The sequence below is a fragment of the Vipera ursinii genome, assembly GCF_947247035.1.
Source record: "Vipera ursinii genome assembly, chromosome: 17".
Classification (NCBI taxonomy): Eukaryota; Metazoa; Chordata; class Lepidosauria; order Squamata; family Viperidae; genus Vipera; species Vipera ursinii.
In genome coordinates, this window is record NC_139530.1 from 8,231,712 (window position 1) to 8,251,257 (window position 19,546).

The 19,546-nt window shown below is 42.4% G+C and overlaps 1 protein-coding gene across 1 annotated transcript in view; it reads right to left on the reverse strand.

Annotated features, from left to right (window-relative positions):
* Positions 1–19,546, reverse strand: part of LOC310648174 (telomere-associated protein RIF1-like) — a gene marked incomplete at both ends in the record, with an annotated part of 63,778 nt that overhangs the window by 43,550 nt on the left and 682 nt on the right. The window contains 5 exon segments of the mRNA XM_083375911.1: positions 933–1,119; positions 3,535–3,626; positions 3,707–3,828; positions 5,951–6,047; positions 14,092–14,185. Of these exon segments, the coding sequence (XP_083232037.1) occupies positions 933–1,119; positions 3,535–3,626; positions 3,707–3,828; positions 5,951–6,047; positions 14,092–14,185 (592 nt within the window).

Genomic DNA, 19,546 nt, shown 5'->3' on the forward strand with positions numbered 1-19,546 from the left:
GTGCGCAGGACTGCCCTGCCGGCTCCCGCCAGACGCCACCCACTGATTTTCCGGCGTATAAGGCGACTGGGCGTATAAGACAACCCCCCAACTTTTGAGGTGATTTTCATGGGTTAAAAAGTCGTCTTATACGTCGGAAAATACGGTATTCAGATGGATTTTACATTAAATATCAATTGGCTGACAGAGACTCCATAATTACATACTATACACAATTGTAAAATTTTATTGTGCAGCTATAAAGATTATTTGCATTCTTGTAACCCTTACAGAATTGATCTTTAACAATCGTATGAAATTTGACTTAGGTTTTTAAACACTGGATTGACATACTATTTTATTGCTATCTTTTATTTATTTTTTATTTTTATTTTTTTAATTCCATTTATATCCCGCCCTTCTCCGAAGACTCAGGGCGGCTTACATGTTTAGCAGTAGCCTATCTATTGTTTATCTATTGTTTTATATCAATTGTCCTTTAGTTTGCATGTTTTAAGACTACAAAAGGTATACATACATTCATTTATTCAATTCAGAATAAATGTATTAATAACATCTAAATAATCTAAAGGATTATAGTGAAAAACACCTGAACATACAGTTTCATATGGAAAAATATAAATTTTAAGGTATTATATTAGAAATTACAAATAGCAGTCAATTATCATTTTAATACTCTTTCAAAATAATACATTTCAGTTCAGGCTTCATTTGTATTTATCTTCCTATATTTAAAGTACGACTCTGGTATTTATTATATAATATTTGTACAGATTTCAATGATTTCTATTCTAGATTTTTAATTTATTCCAAAAATATACATGACTGAAAATCAAGTAAAATAGCTGTATGGGAACCGAATAAAGGTCATGCAAGAAATATGTCTGGCTCTATGGTGCTCTGCAAACACATTTAAGATATATTTGACTTACAGTGGCCATGATTTGTTCAGTGACTCTTATCACCTCTTGGTGCTGCTGAAGAAGTGGCAGACCCATTTCCAAAGCACTAGCAGCTCTTAATTGTACTTTATGAGCTGAGTGAACCACCAAAGGAATTATTATCTTAGCCCACTTCACAGCCTGTTGCTCCATGTCAGATGGAGCCTGTTTTATCAGCCTAGATTTTAGAAACACAAATATGAATAAGTTTTGCAAACATAAATATGAATAGGTTTTGCAAAGTTTTTGCAAGTTTGTCAAAAGAACTGGGTATGCAGGTATGTGTAAATCTCTTGCTTTCACATGGCACTGGTTTGCAGTCTATTCTGAATAACATTACAGTGCTTCAAAGGCTAATTGAAGGTGTCTACAGACCAGAGACAAGATAACTTAATCCACTGTCAATTATCCAACTGGTGTCAGTGCAATAATATGTCCATTTCAGCTGATTTGGACCACAAATAAACTAAAATCACTTTAGATTAAGTAAATCCTAGAATATGATCCAGAATTCTTTGCTCAATAGACTGTTGACAGTTGAAGTAATATGGAAAACCTTCCCCAAACTAACTCTTACAAGCAGCCATTGCCTATCTACTACATTATGTTGTTGTTAGTTGCGAAGTCGTGTCCGACCCATCGCGACCCTATGGACAATGTTCCTCCAGGCCTTCCTGTCCTCTACATTATACATTATAGAACTACCATTTATGATACATTGCTGCCACTGGTGTGCTCCAATTATAATATGAAATACAATATCAATAAAGATCTAATATAAAGTTAGTAGCTTAAATGGAAAGTAGAACATATTTGTGCAAAGGTTGGGTTGAAACTTAACATTAAGAAAACCAAGATCATGGCATCCGGCCCTCTCAATTCCTGGCAAATAGATGAGGAAGAAATGGAGGTAGTGACAGATTTTATTTTCCTGGGCTCCAAGATCACTGCACATGGGGACTGTAGCCAAGAAATTAAAAGATGCTTGTTCCTGGGGAGGAAAGCCATGGCAAATCTAGACAGCACACTAAAAAGCAGAGACATCACCCTGTCAACAAAAGTGTGTATAGTCAAGGCGATGGTCTTTCCAGTTGCAACATATGGCTGTGAAAGTTGGACCATAAGAAAGGCTGAGCGCCAAAGAATTGAGGCCTTTGAACTCTGGTGCTGGAGAAGACTCCTGCAAGTCCCTTGGACTGCAAGGCGATCAAATTGGTCAGTTCCAGAGGAGATCAACCCTGACTGCTCTTTAGAAGGCCAGATCCTGAAGTTGAAACTCAAATACTTTGGCCACCTAATAAGGAGGAAGGACTCACAGGAGAAGAGCCTAATGCTTGGAAAGATTGAGGGAAATAGAAGAATGGGATGACAGAATGAGGTGGCTGGATGGAGTCACTGAAGCTGTTGTGGCCCCGACCCCCGTGCCTGTCCTAACCGAGGAATAGGACTCTGAGGAGGATGGGGAGGAACTGGCAAGGCCTCCCTCTCCGGGGCCCTCCTCTCTGGCAAGGCCTACGTCTCCATCTGGAGGTCGAGAGGAGCAGCCTGGGAGTAGCCAGGTTGGCTACAGCAGTCTAGCGAAGATGATTCATGGCTAGACCCTCGAGAAAGAGCCTTGGTGGAGCAGTGGGCTAATGCCTCCTTAAGTAACACCAGCTGTCTGCAATTAGTGCAGGTTGACTCAGCCTTCCATCCTTCCGAGGTAGGTAAAATGAGGACCCAGATTGTTGGGGGCAATTAAGCTGACTTTGTAATAATGCCGCTTGTGGGGTGTATGAAAGCCCTAATAAGCAGGCATATACATAGAATGAAGGCTACTGCTAAGCTTGTAAGCCGCCCTGAATCTTCGGAGAAGGGCGGGATATAAATGGAATTTAAAAAAAAAAGACACAGGGCCAAGCGTTTGCAGCAACATAGGTTGGGTAGGAGGGCCAGGGAGTAGCTGAGTCATTGAGACACACCCCATAAGGTATAAAAGGGGGTATGGCTGCTCTCAGAACTTTGTGATGAACAATACTTTAAACAACTTCTGGTCACATCTTTGGAACTCTGCTTCTTGTTTGAAACCCTGGTCTGAATTCTTGGCAACGCTTCTGTACATCTGCTACTGGACTGTTTGCTTGGATGTTATCTCATTCCAGCTGAAGTTTGAGGTAAGGAGCCTATTTTGCTGCCAAGGCCTTATCAGTAGGCAATTAATTAAAGCCTGTAGAATTAACTCTTGCTAGTCCTGTCTGTTTGTACAGACAGGGGGGGGGAAGGAGGGGGAAACAGAACAGAAGCAGTAGGCGTGAGCCTAAATGGACTCCAGAAGATGGTAGAGGACAGGAAGGCCTGGAGGAATGTTGTCCATGGGATTGCGATGGGTCGGACACGACTTCGCAGCTAACAACAACAGAACAAATTTCCAGAAAACTATAAACACATATACAATTTCTCTGACACATAATGCGATAAATTCAAAACATAAATATTACTGAGCATGCAGTACAATCATAACAACAGTGCAATAGTTTACAATGTAAAGAGGCAACATTTAAACAGAAGTCTTTCTCCTCTTCTAATTTTTAACCAATATATAACTGACACGTACCGGATGATAACATTTAGAGCTTCGTATTCAATCACCATGGAATGTAAATCTCTTTCTAGTACTGTTTCTAGCATAGCAATAATACTGGGTACCTGAAAAGATATAATGAGTTAAGTACAGCAACATTTTTATCAACTTTTATTTATAGGTGATGAAAACAAATCATACTCACCAACTTTCCAACAGTATCAGGAGAAAAGGACTGCTTTGAGATCACCCAAAGTGCTCTTGTGCAAGTGTGTTTGTCTCCTGAATTTAAAGCAACATTGTTTAATGTAGAAAGTAGTTCTCTTTCTGTTAAAAACGACAACAGAAAAACCAGAAATTATTGTTAGAGGTATTTCCACCATGTAATAATTGAGTGTAACAATTTTCCTGGTCTGTATGAAATTCAGACTAATTTCCCTGCTAAGACAATTCTCCGATGGCTGCAGACATGCGGTGTCTAATTTTCCCTAAAGACCATAACACTAACTGCCCTGGGATTAGAGATATAGGATTTATTTTTGACAAAAGTCAAAACATAAAGCATGCTACAGTTTTTCATTCATGTTTCACAGAAATGGTATGCAGAAACATTCAACTTCCCTCCGTCCAGTGCGCTCCCACAGAGAGGGCCTCCTCAGGGTCGCCTCCGATCAAAGAATGTCGATTGGTGGCCCCCAGGGGGAGAGCGTTCTCTGTGGGCGCGCCAGATCTATGGAACCGCTTGCCGGTTGAGCTCCGGACGGCCCCCGACTTTCGCTCCTTCCGGCGCGATCTAAAAACGTATCTATTTGAGCAGTCGGACCTGGTCTGATGGGTTGAGGTTGAGGTTTTAAATACGTCTTAATTATTGTTTTAACCTTGGGCATTTATTTAATTGCTTTTAACTTTTGTATCCTGTTTTGTATTTATTGCCCTGTACACCGCCCTGAGTCCTTCGGGAGAAGGGCGGTATAAAAATATAATAAATAAATATAAATATAAATAAATAAACTATATGTCCTAGCAACTCAAATATACTTACATTAAGGTAAAGGTAAAGGTTCCCCCGCACATGCGTGCTAGTCGTTTCCGACTCTAGGGGCCGGTGCTCATCTCCGTTTCATAGCCGAAGAGCCAGCGCTTGTCCGAGGACGTCTCCGTGGTCATGTGGCCGGCATGACTAGACGCCAAAGGCGCACGGAACGCTGTTACCTTCCCACCGGAGTGGTCCCTATTTTTCTACTTGCATTTTTACGTGCTTTCGAACTGCTAGGTGGTGTTGTGACTCAGGGCCAGCCTGTGGGCCCGACAGCCGGGTCCGATGTATCGGAGGACTCAGATGTGGGGGAGGAGGGAAACGAACCGGCTGATGATGATTTGGAGACTTTGCAGAGTCCTCAGCCGGGAACCTCTTCTCAGCTGTGTGAGCCCGAGAGTGCGGAGGATGATGACCCACAGCTGGCCCTGTTCAAGGACGCCCGACGCAGGAGGCAGACGAGCAGGGACAAACAAAGGAAGGCTATGGGACTCCTCGGGAGGAGGCACAGGGAGACCACGCCCTGAGCTCTCTATAAAAGAAGTGTTTGGGGAGGGGCTAGTTGCTGAAAGCAACTTTTTCTTTGAGAAGTCAAGCTCTTGTATTTTTGTAACAGTGTAATTAAAACTTGGCAGAAGCCTTTTGATCTTGGACGCTTTCCAGACTCTTCCTTTGATTAGGGGTGCGAGAAGAGGGCTGGTTTAGAACAGGTGGGCAGAAGCTGGGACGAGTAACAGGCGCTCACTCTGCTACGCGGCACTCGGGATTCGACCCGCCAAACTGCCGACCTTCTGATCGACAAGTTCAGCGTCCTAACCCACTGAGCCACCGCATCCCTCTTACATTAAATAATCCTAAATAACCCTAAATAAAAGTATGTGGATACAAAACAATTCACTTCCACATAAACATCAATGTGCATAAAGGGATGGCTCGACTGTTCTGTACAGAAACAGTTCTGGATAGGGGTTTCTTTAATAAATATGTATACCTCTGGCAGAATGCCAACAGGTAGCAAAAAATATGCCAAAGAACTGCTCATGTGAGTATTTGATGTCCGGGAAGTCCACAGGTTATTTGTATTCATCTTTCGTATTTTTAAACTTTGATTAAAAATTATGATTTAAAAAAACCATTCTTGGATCTCTGCAGATTTTATTTTGGCTGAAACATGGACCAATTAAAAGATTTATGCTGAAATTTAGCCAATGGGAAACACATTTAAAAGTAACACATTCCATTTCATGTGACATTTCTGTGACTATTAATTCTGTTAGTATATACATAAGTGTCTGTATGTCCAATATTTACACATATACACATAGACTATGAATACCAGTCACTGGAAGAAACTGGCTAGTCAAACTGATTAGATATAGTTTATCAATGTTTATAATACAGAAAGGTATTTACCACATAACCATGAAGAAAACTTTGGATTAACCACGCAGTATCCTAAAGCTTGTAAAGCTGCACTGCTCAACTCTGCATTTTTAGAAGGAGCATATGTCTAAACAAGAAAAAAACAAATCTAAAGTCATACAACAGAAGACTGACCACTTAAATTACTTCAATTTGTCAAGATCTGAAACTGGTATCATTCTCTAATCCAGAGCTGAAGAAGCTTCTTGGATGAGAAGAGAAACGTCTTCAAAGAAAAACAAGAAAGTTCAGTTGCCTCATGAAAAAAACATCTTTGGGACAACCATGACCTGGATGACTGAGAATCTCCAAGAAATCTCTAATCCAACTTTACCCAATCTGGTAAATCTCTAGTGTAGTATGAAAGGAGACTCACATGAATCTTGAGCAGCTGTGCTGTGTTCTTTATTGGTTAATATTCACTCATATATATATGTCTTAAACAATAGCTTTAGCAGTTTACATTCCATAAGCTTATCTTTCTAATTTAAGATCTTGTTTCTTGCATGTTATCTCAAGCCCACTCTGTACACATCCTTTGCAATCCCTGTCTGAGGTTTGCCATCCAAAACAGGAACATACATAATGTTGGACTCAGAAAACATCCTACATTTCCTTGCTTTTTATTTTAAATTGAGGAAACAAAGCTTTTTGAAGATTTTGAAGCTGAATGTGATGGAGAGAAACTGGAGTAGGGCGAAATAAGGCAATGAAAGAAGGTATACATTGAGCAAAGCAACAGCAAGCAATACAAAATCCAATGACCAAGAGGCCATAGAAAAACAGTTGACGGAGCCAAGTCCAATCAGGAAGCCAATTAGTCAACCATTCAAAAGGGGAGGGAGTATGAATATTATCCAAAATATATGTTTGGAGTTTAGCTCAATGGTTTTATTCAAAGAATGGTAATGCACAGCACAATCACGATTACCCACAAGCTTACAAAATCCTCCCTGATGTGCTAACAAATAATCAATTGCAAAGCGCTGTTGAATCATGTCTTGGTTGAGTTCTTCAATTTCAGCCTGCAAATGACGCACAATGGCAGCACTGGCATTGATAGTCTTCTCCAAGCGACAAGTAAGCCCTAGAATAGAATGGTGATTTTCTTGTGCTATGATGCCAGGATAAGAACCTAAGGTGATAATGCCAGTAATGGCACCAGCAATAGCACGGCCAAAGGTGGAACCTCCAGAAAGCTGTTTGTCAATGATAACATTATCCTCACACATGGGACCCATGAGATCTCGATGACGCCGGGAGGAAGAAACTGCAGGGGCAACTTGAACAGGTAGAGAAGGATAACCTATAGCAGCACACTGATAATTTTGAGGGTGCACATTTGTGGCATATTTATCAAAAAAGAACCACATATTAGGATCCTTCAGCTGCCATCCAGCACAAATGGAGCCTGGATTAGAGCTATCAGTGGCATTGAACAAGGGAAAATCTTGCGGATATGATTCAGGGGCAATATTATGGCCATAAAGAGAGGTGTTAAAGGTTCCCCATAACCAATAGTAGTCAGAACAATAGGTATAATTTCCAAGTATATTGAGAATTTTACGAGCTTTACTTATATCCTTCCAGTTGTTAAGCCAAGTATGACCGGCATGGCAACAAAAACAAACCCCTTTTGTGAAATGGGTAATTATAAAATAACGCCACTGAACATTGTTCAGCTGAGTAGGAGGTTTTGAAAAGATCCAAGAATTCTGAATATTCTGTAGTTGGGAGACCACAAATGCAGTGGACACTATAAGATTCAGTATAAACGCCACTTGGCCAAGGGCCATAGGCAGCTCATAATATAGCACAACCCCTGGACCATGTACAGTGAACATGTATTGAGCGTGACGCACCCATAAATTGGGACTCGGGGCAACATATGTGGTATTGCTATCCTCAAGCTCAGTGGTAGCTATAGCAGAAGGAAACAGCAAACAAAGGAATAATAAAACAGTGACAGAATTAGCTGTTATGATGGCAAATACAGCAGCTACCAAATTCTCTGGTGTCTGAGGCAAGGCTGCCTTATCTAATTGCTGTTGGGCTTGATAAGTAGTAGCCTTCACCTGGCCCCATGTGAGTGCGCCAGTCTGTTCAGTTTTAACTTTTGGAAGCTGAGTCTCCGTTTTCAGCTGAAGATTGAAGTTCGGAATTGGAATTGGATAGACCCTGATGCCATGCCATGATACGGACGAATACCGCTAGCACCCACATAGCATGTTTAGTGTCAGGATCTTCTATCGCACCATAGCCACGTCCCCAGGTAATCAATCGAGCAGGGCCTTTCCACTTTGGATCAGGGCTTTGACGATAGTGCACCAAAGGTCTCTCCAATAACTTTTCTACTTGAAAATGATAATGAACAGGGGGTTCTGAAAAAGAATCTGAGACAGTTAGATAATTCCAAGTAAATAGCATGACTGCTAAGAAATCATTAATCCTTCGAAGATGGATTAATTTCATTTGTTTTTCAAGTAAGCCCTTAAAGGTACGATGTGCACGCTCAATGATAGCCTGGCCCTGGGAATTGTATAGTATACCATGAGTTAAAGAAACATGCCATCGAAGGCAAAACTGTGAGAAATCCTTGCTGACATATGCAGGCCCATTGTCAGTTTTCAACTGAGCTGGATGACCCATCACAGAAAAAGCAGACAAACAATGAGAAATAACGTCCGCTGAACGCTCGTGACAAGAAGCAGTAACCCACAAAAAGCGAGAGTAAGTGTCAATAGAAGAATGTAAATAAATATAAGCTTTAAAAGGAGGAAACTGGGTAACATCCATTTGCCAGAGCTGATTGGCTGATGTGCCATGAGGATTAACCCCCATAGGAAAAGGAACAGCAGACTGTTGACAAGCAGGACAAGCACGAACAATGTCCTGGGCATGTGAAAAAGGAATATGAAATTGCTTCATAAGAGATTTTGCTGACTGATGAAAGAAGGAGTGACTATCAATTGGATTGGAAAAAAGGGAAGCAACATTCCGTAACACGTTATCAGCTACAGCATTCCCTTGTGTGAGAGCATTATCAAAAGGAGAATGGCTTCAAATGTGTTCAACATAAAGAGGACAAGAGCGCTGTTCTAAGTGTAAGAAAGTTTAAGTGTAAGAAACAAAGATAGCAAGTTAATGTCCAAATGAAGAGCACAATAAGCATAGGGCAAAGTTTGCATGGCAAGATTTATTTATTTATTTATTTCAATTTATATACCGCCCTTTTCCTGAGGGACTCAGGGCGGTTTACAGGGCAAATTAAAACAATACAATATATACAGGTTAAAATAAAATAAAATTAAATAGCCCCAAAATAATTAAAAATTACAACCTTAACCCAAAACCCTCAGTCGAGGCCGGCAAGCTTGAATAGCCAAGTTTTTAGGTCCAGGCGAAACGCGTGAAGGTCGGGGGCCATCTGGAGTTCCACAGGCAGCTGATTCCAAAGGGCAGGTGCACCCACAGAGAATGCTCTCCCCCTGGGGGCCGCCAGCCGGCACTCCCTGACTGGCGGCACCCTGAGGAGGCCCTCCCTGTGGGAGCGCACAGGACGATGGGAAGTTGATGCTGGCAGCAGGTGCTCCCAAAGATAGTCCGGACTCATGCCACTTAGGGCTCTATAGGTCATCACCAGCACCTTGAATCTCACCCGGAGGGCAACTGGAAGCCAATGCAGCTCGTGGAGAAGAGGCGTTACATGGGGGTATCAGGAAACCCCCATCACAACTCGCGCGGCCGCATTCTGCACCAGCTGAAGCCTCCGAATGGTCCTCAAGGGCAGCCCCATGTAGAGAACATTGCAGTAGTCTATCCGGGAGGTTACAAGCGCATGACTGACTGTACTGTACGTAGGGCGTCTCGGTCCAGATAGGGCCGCAACTGGCGCACCAGGTGAACCTGGGCAAAAGCCCCCCTGGCCACGGCTCCTATATGATCTTCCAAAGTGAGCCGAGTCCAGGAGGATGCCCAAGTTGCGGGCCCTATCTACAGGGGATAACACCTCACCCCCCATAGTTAACGATGGAATAGACTGGTTAATCCGAGATGCCGGTATGCACAGCCACTCAGTCTTGGCGGGATTAAGTCAAAGCCTGTTTCTCCCCATCCAGACCCGGACCGCCTCCAGGCAACAGGACATCACGTCGAGGGCATCACTGGGTTGTTTTGGGATGGAGAGAAAAACCTGGGTATCATCAGCATACTGATGATACCCCACCCCAAAACCACAAATGATCTCACCCAGCGGCTTCATATAGATTAATTTTATTTTTATTTTATTAAACTTATATACTGCCCTTCTCCCGTAGGACTCAGGGCAGTTCACAAGGTTTTTTAAAACAGTCCAACAAATTACATAAATTAAAACAATTAAAATGATTAAACTAACCTTGAAACTAAAAAACCCAATAACAATTAAAATACAATTAAAAACCCCAGTTAATATTCTCAGTCTAGGCCAGAAAGCTCGAAAGATGTTGAACAAGAGGGGAGAGAGGACCAACCCCTAAGGAACTCCACAAACGAGAGGCCTCGGGGCCGACCTCTGCCCTCCTGCCAACACCAACTCTGAGCTGCCCAGGAGGTAGGAGGAGAACCACTGTAGAATAGTGCCCCCCACTCCCAACCCCCTGAGACGCTGCAGCAAGATACCATGGTCGATGGTATCGAAAGCCGCTGAGAGGTCTAATAGGACTAGGACAGAGGAACAACCCCTGTCCCGAGCCTGCCAGAGATCATTCACCAGCGTGACCAATGCCATCTCTGTGCTGTACCCTGGCCTGAAGCCCGATTGGTACGGGTCCAGGTAATCAGTTTCCTCCAGGAACAGAGGGAGCTGACGTGCCACCACGCTCTCAACAACCTTTGCCACGAAGCGAAGGTTGGAGACAGGACGATAGTAGTTCAAAACAGTTGGATCCAGGACAGGCTTCTTGAGGAGGGGCCTCACCACCGCCTCCTTCAAGGTGGCAGGGAAGCTATCCTCCCTCAAAGAAGCACTTATTACTGCATGGATCCAGCCTCGTGTCCCCTCCCGAGCTGCATACACCAGCCAGGAGGGGCACGGGTCCAACAAACATGTGTTGGAACTCCCCATGATCCTGTCTACCTCTTCCGGAGTCACAGGATCGAATTCATCCCAGATAATATTTCCAAGACCGCTCATCTCCCCCCCGTCCGACTGCCCAGTCGGAGTCCAGACCGGCCCGGATCTGAATGATTTTATCGATCAGATGCTGACTAAACTCTTCGGCCCGCCCCTGCAAGGGCTCCTCCCTCACCTCCTGATTAAGGAGGGAGCGAGTGACCCTAAACAGGGTGGCCAGGCGATTATCTTCGGAAGCGATGAGGGCAGCGAAGTAGTTAGACTTTGCCACCTCCATTGCGGCGAGATAAGACCTCGTTGAGGTTCTTAACCGCAATCAATCAGATTCGGACCAGGTGGATCTCCAACAGCTCTCCAGACCCTGTCTCCGGCCGCCCTTTCCCAGGCATCCACCAAGGCGTCAGCTGGGCTGTGAGTGAGGGAGATAGGTATAGACCCAAGCGCCATCTGGAACCGTTCCAGATCCATTAGGCGCCTGGGGTGGAACCACTTGGTCGGCTCTGCAGCCCAGCGGCGAGGGGTGGCAAAGCAGAAGACCAACCGCAGGAGATAATGATCAGTCCATGACAGGGGGACAATAGTTGGCGAACCCCCTCCCAGATCATCAAACCACTGTCCAGATAAGAAGACAAGGTCAAGTGTGTGACCCCCTCCATGAGTTGGACCCTGAATTACTTGGATAAACATACTGTAGGTATGTTGGAATAAGCGCAAGCTGAGAGGTAGCACAGGGCAGGCAATCAACAAACCTCCCTTTAAGCTTGGCAAACAATGTAGCCAAACAATCTCGTTGTTTGTCAGAGAGATAAACCAGATCTCCTGGCTGCTTAGGACCCTTAAGTAATTGAAAGAGAGGAAGCATTTCTCCTGTGGTGATAGAAAAGAAAGGTTTTCTATAGCCAGCTGCCGCAACAATTCCCCAGCAGTTTCAGCATTATCAAACGGCTGTTTAATGGCCTTTGACAATCTTTCTACAAAATCTGCGTATGGTTCATTAGCAGCCTGCCGTATGCTGGAGAAACTTACTTTGCTTTCTCCAGTCTGGGGAACTTTCAGAAAGGCACGAAAGGCACATTCTGATACCATTGCCAAGGTGGCTTGGGGTAAAGCAAGCTGATCTGGTATGGTAGCAAAGGGTGCAACCCCTGCTAACTGCTCAGTGGTATATGCCCCCCCCACCAGCCAAGGCAGCAGCCTGAGCATGACGAATGTACTCGCTCTCCCAGACTACATATTGCATTGATGTTAACATCATGCAACATAACTGCTTCCAATCTTCTGGTACCATAATATATCCATTCTTAATTTCTTCCAGAAGACCTTTTGTGAAATTACTAGTTAAACCATACTCAGTGATAGCTTTTTTAAGTTTCTTCAGAATCTGATAAGGTAACCCTTCCCATTCTGCTATCTGCTGCCCCAATAGTTGACCTTGCCCCTCTCTATATTGAACAGGGCGAACAGCCAAAAGCTCAGCAAGTTCTGCACCAGATAAGGATGTATCCTTTTTACAGGATTCAACCATTTTTAGAAAAGAAGACCTTGCAGGACAAGGTTGACCAGTATCTGTGGGAGCAGTGGGACTAATATAAGCCTCAGGGGCTGCTGGTGGACAAATAACTGGAGAAGTATAAGTTGGAGGGGGAGGTGGTGACACTAATGATACTACATTGTTGCCAAATTTTTCTATAGCATGCCGACATAAATGCCAGAGCTGTAGAATTTCAACAGCAGCCCTAGGCTCCGCATGTAAAGTAGTTCCAATTTTTCCCCAATCTGTTAATTTTAAAGATCCCTTTTCTGGCTACCATAAACATTGAGCAGAAACCTCCTGAACCAGCCGGGAAAGGCTTCGCTGAGATACCTCATGACTGTCCTTTTTTAATAAAAACCCGAGTTCCTCAACATGCTTCCTTTGCAAATCAGAAAGCAAAGACCGCCATACTTACAGAAACCCGAAGAAAGGGTTGACGGTGCACCAAGTACTTGCCGGACGAAGTATTGGGGTCCCTGTTCGGGCACCACGTGTAGTATGAAAGGAGACTCACATGAATCTTGAGCAGCTGTGCTGTGTTCTTTATTGGTTAACATTCACTCATATATATATGTCTTAAACAATAGCTTTAGCGATTAAACATTAGCAGTTTACATGCCATCCCGAAACTGGTTGTTTTTCCTTATCGATTGCTTATCCCTTTCAATAAATACAGGGATTAATATATGATCCACTTTCCTGCATTCCATAAGCTTATCCTTCTAATTTAAGATCTTGTTTTTCGCATGTTATCTCAAGCGCACTTTGTACACTTCCTCTGAAGTCCCTATCTGAGGTTTGCCATCCAAGAAAGGAATTTGCAGAGTGTGTACTTCAAGATGGACTCAGGAAACATGCCTACACTCTAGATCAGGGGTGTCAAACTGCTGACCCAAGGGCTGGTTGCATCATACGAAGGCCATGCCCCCCCCCAGCTCTGACAATGTAAAAAGTCAAAACACGTCACATGACACAGCGAGTTTGACACCCGTGCTCTAGATGTTCTCAATCACCATCCATAGTCACTTTACTGGAAGGTAGGAAAGTGGACTTCCAGCTAATATGAAGGGTGACCAAATTGGAGAAGGTTGCTATATTTACTTAAGATTAGATTATTTAATATAATATTTCATCTTACCCTCAAAATACAAAAGCTAGTTAATTTTCAGGTTATTTCTCTAATCCACACACCAAAGCTGATATATATCAGTAATTTAGTGATCTTGATAATGAAAAATGAATAAATTTATTTCTCTTAACAGGCAAACCTGATAGTACATTAAATTTATCTTCGATAAAAAAAAATCAATAGCGATTTTTGACATGATTCAAATTGTTAAAAACTTAAAAAAGTATACACTTCTTCAAATTAAGAGTTTCAACTGCTAATCTTGCCCAATTCTGGTGAGAGGAAGCAACTTAGCCTGAAGTATTTAGATAACAAAACAGGGCAATAAAGACTAAGCACAGAAGTGAAATACATACCATAATTTTTTTGTAAAGTTGGGGAAAACACTTTTCAATCTCATCTGCCAATTCCCTTCCTTTGTCTTCATCCTCTTCATCCTCAGTCAGACGACTTAATATTGAAAAACAAACAGGCTTTCGGTTAAAAGGTGCTCAAATGCAGACAAATACATAGCTATTTAAAGGATAACCAATACAACCCATGACTAGGTATGAATTTGATGATAGACATTTATCAGTTATCAGGCTTTGCTTATAAGAACCTCAAGTACGTCAAGTTTTCTGTTAATACCCAAATAAAATATTTGGGGATAAATGTAAAAGGAATGCTGATAGTGATGTTAAAGGTTTGTCTGGCACGACAAATGCTGTTAGCTGAGAATCTTAATTGTTTCTAGCAAATGTTAGATTATGATATTGTAAAGATTATGGATCTGAAAAATAATGTATTAAAGACCAAGATCTGATAAAGTGGCAAATGATTTCATGTTGTACAGTATATTAATGGGGAAAACTACAGCAAATAAATGGATTTATTTATTTATTTATTTAATATTACCTTCATGCAATATTTATTGACAATGCAAAAATAAGTAGAAAAATATCAAGATCACAAATACAAAATAGTGAGTAGTTAAGTGGCCTACTGATAAAATAAAAATGTACTGACAAAAGTAAAAACAGCTCTGTAGAAAACTGTTCTTCTATGACTTTGTTACATGGAACAAATAATCATGTCATGAGAAGTTGAACCCAGTGGGAATGCAGTATTTAAGTCCATGTGTTAAATAAGGAACGGGCACCCCAAAGGTGCTTTTCAAAAGGCAACTGGTGTAAACCACATTTCCCTTTTTATCTTATGCTTTCAATATATTTGGCTTAATATTTTTAATTCCTTTTTCTGTACTCTGCATAACATTAAGGTAAAGGTAAAGGTTCCCCCGCACATGTGTGCTAGTCGTTTCCAACTCTAGGGGCCGGTGCTCATCTCCGTTTCAAAGCCGAAGAGCCAGCGCTTGTCCGAGGACGTCTCCGTGGTCATGTGGCCGGCATGACTGGACGCCAAAGGCGCACGGAACGCTGTTACCTTCCCACCGTAGTGGTCCCTATTTTTCTACTTGCATTTTTACGTGCTTTCGAACTGCTAGGTTGGCAGAAGCTGGGACGAGTAACAGGCGCTCACTCTGTTACACGGCACTCGGGATTTGACCCACCAAACTGCTGACCTTCTGATCGACAAGCTCAGCGTCCTAACCCACTGAGCCACCGCACCCTGCATAACATTACCTATGCCAAAAGAAACAGAGGGAATGAAAAAAACGGACTTTTATGTTGCAGATCATGAACTGCTCAAGCTAAACAGAATAAAAAAGCTAACCATTTTCCACAATATGGTCTTGAACATATATCCATCACTTTCAAGAACATCAGAAATCACACTGAAGTCCTGGATGTCACTACTAGAGAACTGATGAATTGTGACTACCGGTAAATGAAATGTAGTTTAAAAAACTGAGGATGGGAGTAGAAAGAGACTGCCAAAAAAAAAGAAAGCAAACTGGAAGTCAGAACAAACAGTGAAAATTACTAAAAGAGAAGCCAAAGCCAAGAAAGACAAAAATCTCAGAAAAGAGTTTAACAAGTAACTTTCAGAGAGCTGTTGAAAGAGATAAGCAGCAGTATTGCAAATGGCAGTAAATTTATTCATTTTAATTTTTAATATGGTAAATATTGATAAATAAAACTCATCCAGGGAAACCTTGGTACTCAACTGATTTGAAACTCATTGAATTTGGTACTCAATGCATTTGGATGCGAAAAGAGTATACAAACTATCATTCTTAGTGGACTACTGTAATGTGCTCTCTTTTAAGAATTATCAGGCAGCTTCAACTGATTTAGGATGCAACAGTGCAGGCAGTTGTGTGTGCTCCTAATAGAACATATATTACATCTCCATACTAAGAGCTGCATTAACTGCCAGTTTGTTTCTGGGTCCAATTCAAAGTGCTAGTTTTAACTTTTAAAGTCCTTTATGGCATGGGACCAGGTGATCTGGATCCCCTGGATCATCTCTCCCGATTACATCAGCCCATCTCATTAGATCTGGCAGAAAAGGCATACTGTGGGCACCATCTACCAGGGACCCGTTTTTGGTAGATCCCAGAGAGCGGGCCTTATCTGCTATGGTGCCCGCCCTATGGAATATCCTCCCCCCCAATTCAGATTAGGTTTATCATTTTGGAAATCCCTCAAGGCCTGGTTGTGCCAGCAAATCTCGGGATTCCAGGGAACTGGAAACATTTTTAGGTTGATTTGTTTTAATCTCTCCGTGTGGTTTGTATATTTTACATTTCTCAGGTTTTTTCAATTTTTTTTAATAATGACTATTTTTATTATTATTTTATATTCATTCTTTCTACTGATTGTTGTATGCTGCTCAGAATCATTTCTTGAAAGATGGACAGTCATATAAATCTGTTAAAGAAAATCATACAATACTCTTACTTTCATGTGTTAACAAAATGAAGATTACGAAGATTACTGGGAAAAGAAGATGACAAGACAGCTTTAGAAAAAGTTAAGGAACATAAGGCATTATTGCTGATATTCTCTGGATCAGGGCTTTTCAACCAGTGGTACGGATACCACCTGTGGCACACTGGCACCTGGCAGGTGGTACGTGACCATCCTAGAAAAGTGGTAGTGGGGGAGGGGAATGAGCTGAACCGGTGGCAGCACCACACAAGCCTGAGCAAGAGATGGCTGGAGCTGCAGGGCTGACAGAACTCAGCAGAAGTGCCAGGATCAACGCTTCTTTGGGGCTTCAGGGCTGAGATGGAGCTCAGCACTGATCCTGGCGCTTCTGAGCCCAGAAGAAGCACCAATCAGCTGGAATGTTGCAGCATCTCCAGGGTCTTGTGATTTACATTCAAATGCTTGGCAACTGATTCATATTTATGATGGTCAGTGTCCCAGGGTCATGTGAAGTGACCAAAACCTGCTGCAACCACCCAGCAGAGGGGGGAAAATAAAAACCAAACACCCCCCCACCCCACCCCACCCCCACTGCCAATCCTCAACAGAAATGCTCACAATGAAAACCTCGGACAGGAGGAAGAGCGCCTCTGGGCGGGCAGGCAAGTGTCTTGCTTGCCTATGGCTTGGGGGGCACTTTTTTCAGTGCCAGTGTAACTTCGAACAGTCACTAAGCGAACTGTTGTAAGTCGAGGAATACCTGTACTTCATCACTTTTTTCCTTTTTTTTTGTTATCAAGTTTTTGACACCTTGCTAGGCAACTGGTGGTACTTGGATGTTACCATATCCTAAAAGTGGTACAATGGGTGAAAAGGTTGAAAAGCCCTGCCCTAGATAACTGAGAAAGCCAAAGAACCAAAAGGAAGTCTCTGTGTGTTTCATTCATTGCAGAAGGGTCTTTGATTAGGTTGTTCACATGAGACTGATTGCCAAAGGAGTGTGGCAAGCCTGCATATTCTTATTTTATTCAACTTATATGTTGAATATATATTAAAAGAAAGTGGATTGAAAAAAGATGAGCATGGTTTTAAAACTGGAGAAATAAGTATCCACTCGGAGGCTTCAACAGGTGCAGAATGCGGCCGCGTGAGTTGTGATGGGGGTTTCCCAATACTCCCATGTAACACCTCTGCTCCGCGAGCTGCATTGGCTTCCAGTTGCCCTCCGGGGTGAGATTCAAGGTGCTGGTGATGACCTATAAAGCCCTAAATGGCATGGGTCCGATTACTTACGGGAGCACCTGCTGCCGGCGTCAACTTCCCTTCGTCCTGTGCGCTCCCACAGAGAGGGCCTCCTCAGGGTGCCGTCGGTCAGGGACTGCCGGCTGGCGGCCCCCAGGGGGAGAGCATTCTCTGTGGGCACGCCAGCCCTCTGGAATCAACTGCCTGTTGAGCTCCGGATGGCTCCCGACCTTTGCTCTTTCCGCTGTGATCTGAAGACCTGGTTGTTTGAACAGGCCAGCCTGGACTAAGCGGTTGGGTTTATTTTTAACTATTTATTGTTAGGGCTAAATTAATTTAATTTTACTTTTAACTTTTGTATGTTGTATTTTATTGCCCTGTACACTGCCCTGAGTCCTTTGGGAGAAGGGCGGTATAGAAATTCAAATAATAATAATAATAATAATAATAATAATAATAATAATAATAATAATAATAATAATAATAATAATATATGCACTGCTGATGATAGATAGCCAAAAATGCAAAGAATCTCTAAGCTCTACTAATAAGTCAGAGCAAAAAAAAATGAAACTGAAATTAAAGACACAAAACCAATGACAATAGGTACAACCAGTCTTACAATAGGAAATGAAGACACAAGCAGACTTGTATAGTGACTGCAGTTACGATGTTGATGAAAAAGTAACTTTGTGACCAATGCTGAAGGAAAAGCATAACTTTGGTTTTACTTAGTGACCACTTTGCTTTACAGAATAATGGAGTTGGAAGGGATCTTGGAGGTTTTCTAGTCCAACTCCCTGCTCAAGCAGAAAACCCTCTACCATTTTAGATAAATGGTTATCCAATATCTTCTTAAAAACTTCCAGTGTTGTAGCACCCACAACTTCTGGAGGCAACTTGTTCCACTGATTAATTGTTCTGTCAGGAAATGTTTCCTTAGTTCTAAGTTGGTTCTCTCCTTGATTAGTTTCCAGCCATTGCTTCTTGTCCTGCCTTCAGGTGCTTTGGAGGATTTACGCTCAAGCTGCTAGCCCTAACTATGGTCAATAAATGAGGACTATCTATACTGAAGTTATCGATAGCTTGTCTTTTAAGATCAATTAGCAACAGTACAGAACCTAGCAGTCAAGAAACACTTCTCAATTCAGCTCTTAGTAGAGTAGCCATGATGACCTTGGAAAAGATATTCAGATGTATCTTCAAAGATCAGAACTGGGCAGGGAAATCTTCCCTGTGACACTATGGAAGTGAAAGTTGGATTTTGAAGAATCAAGAGAGGAAAGGAAGTGATACTTTTGAACTTTTGTGTGGGAGAAGGCTCCTGAGAGTCCCTTGGATAGCAAGGGAAAAAACCCTCCAAAATAAATGTATCACAGAATAAACCTAGATTTTTCCACTACATTGTGATCAAATTATCATATTCTGGACACATTGTGTGAATAACTAGTTTCCTAGAGAAGTCTGCAGTGCTGGGAAAGTGGAAGGAAAAAGAAGAGGATGACCAGCATCAAAATGGATGGACTCAATTACATTGATGATAGGTACACCATTGGAAGACCCTGAAGAACTAGATCGGGAACAGATCATCCTGGTGAAAATCTGTGGAATCTACTCGATGGCACATAACCAATGGTACCTTTTTTTAAAAAAAAAAGCTGTATTGGGAGATGGCACTAATACCTTTTCCCCATGCCATTTTTGCCTTCAATTGTGCAGCAAACCAACATCCCTTAAGAAAGTGATCCCTTCA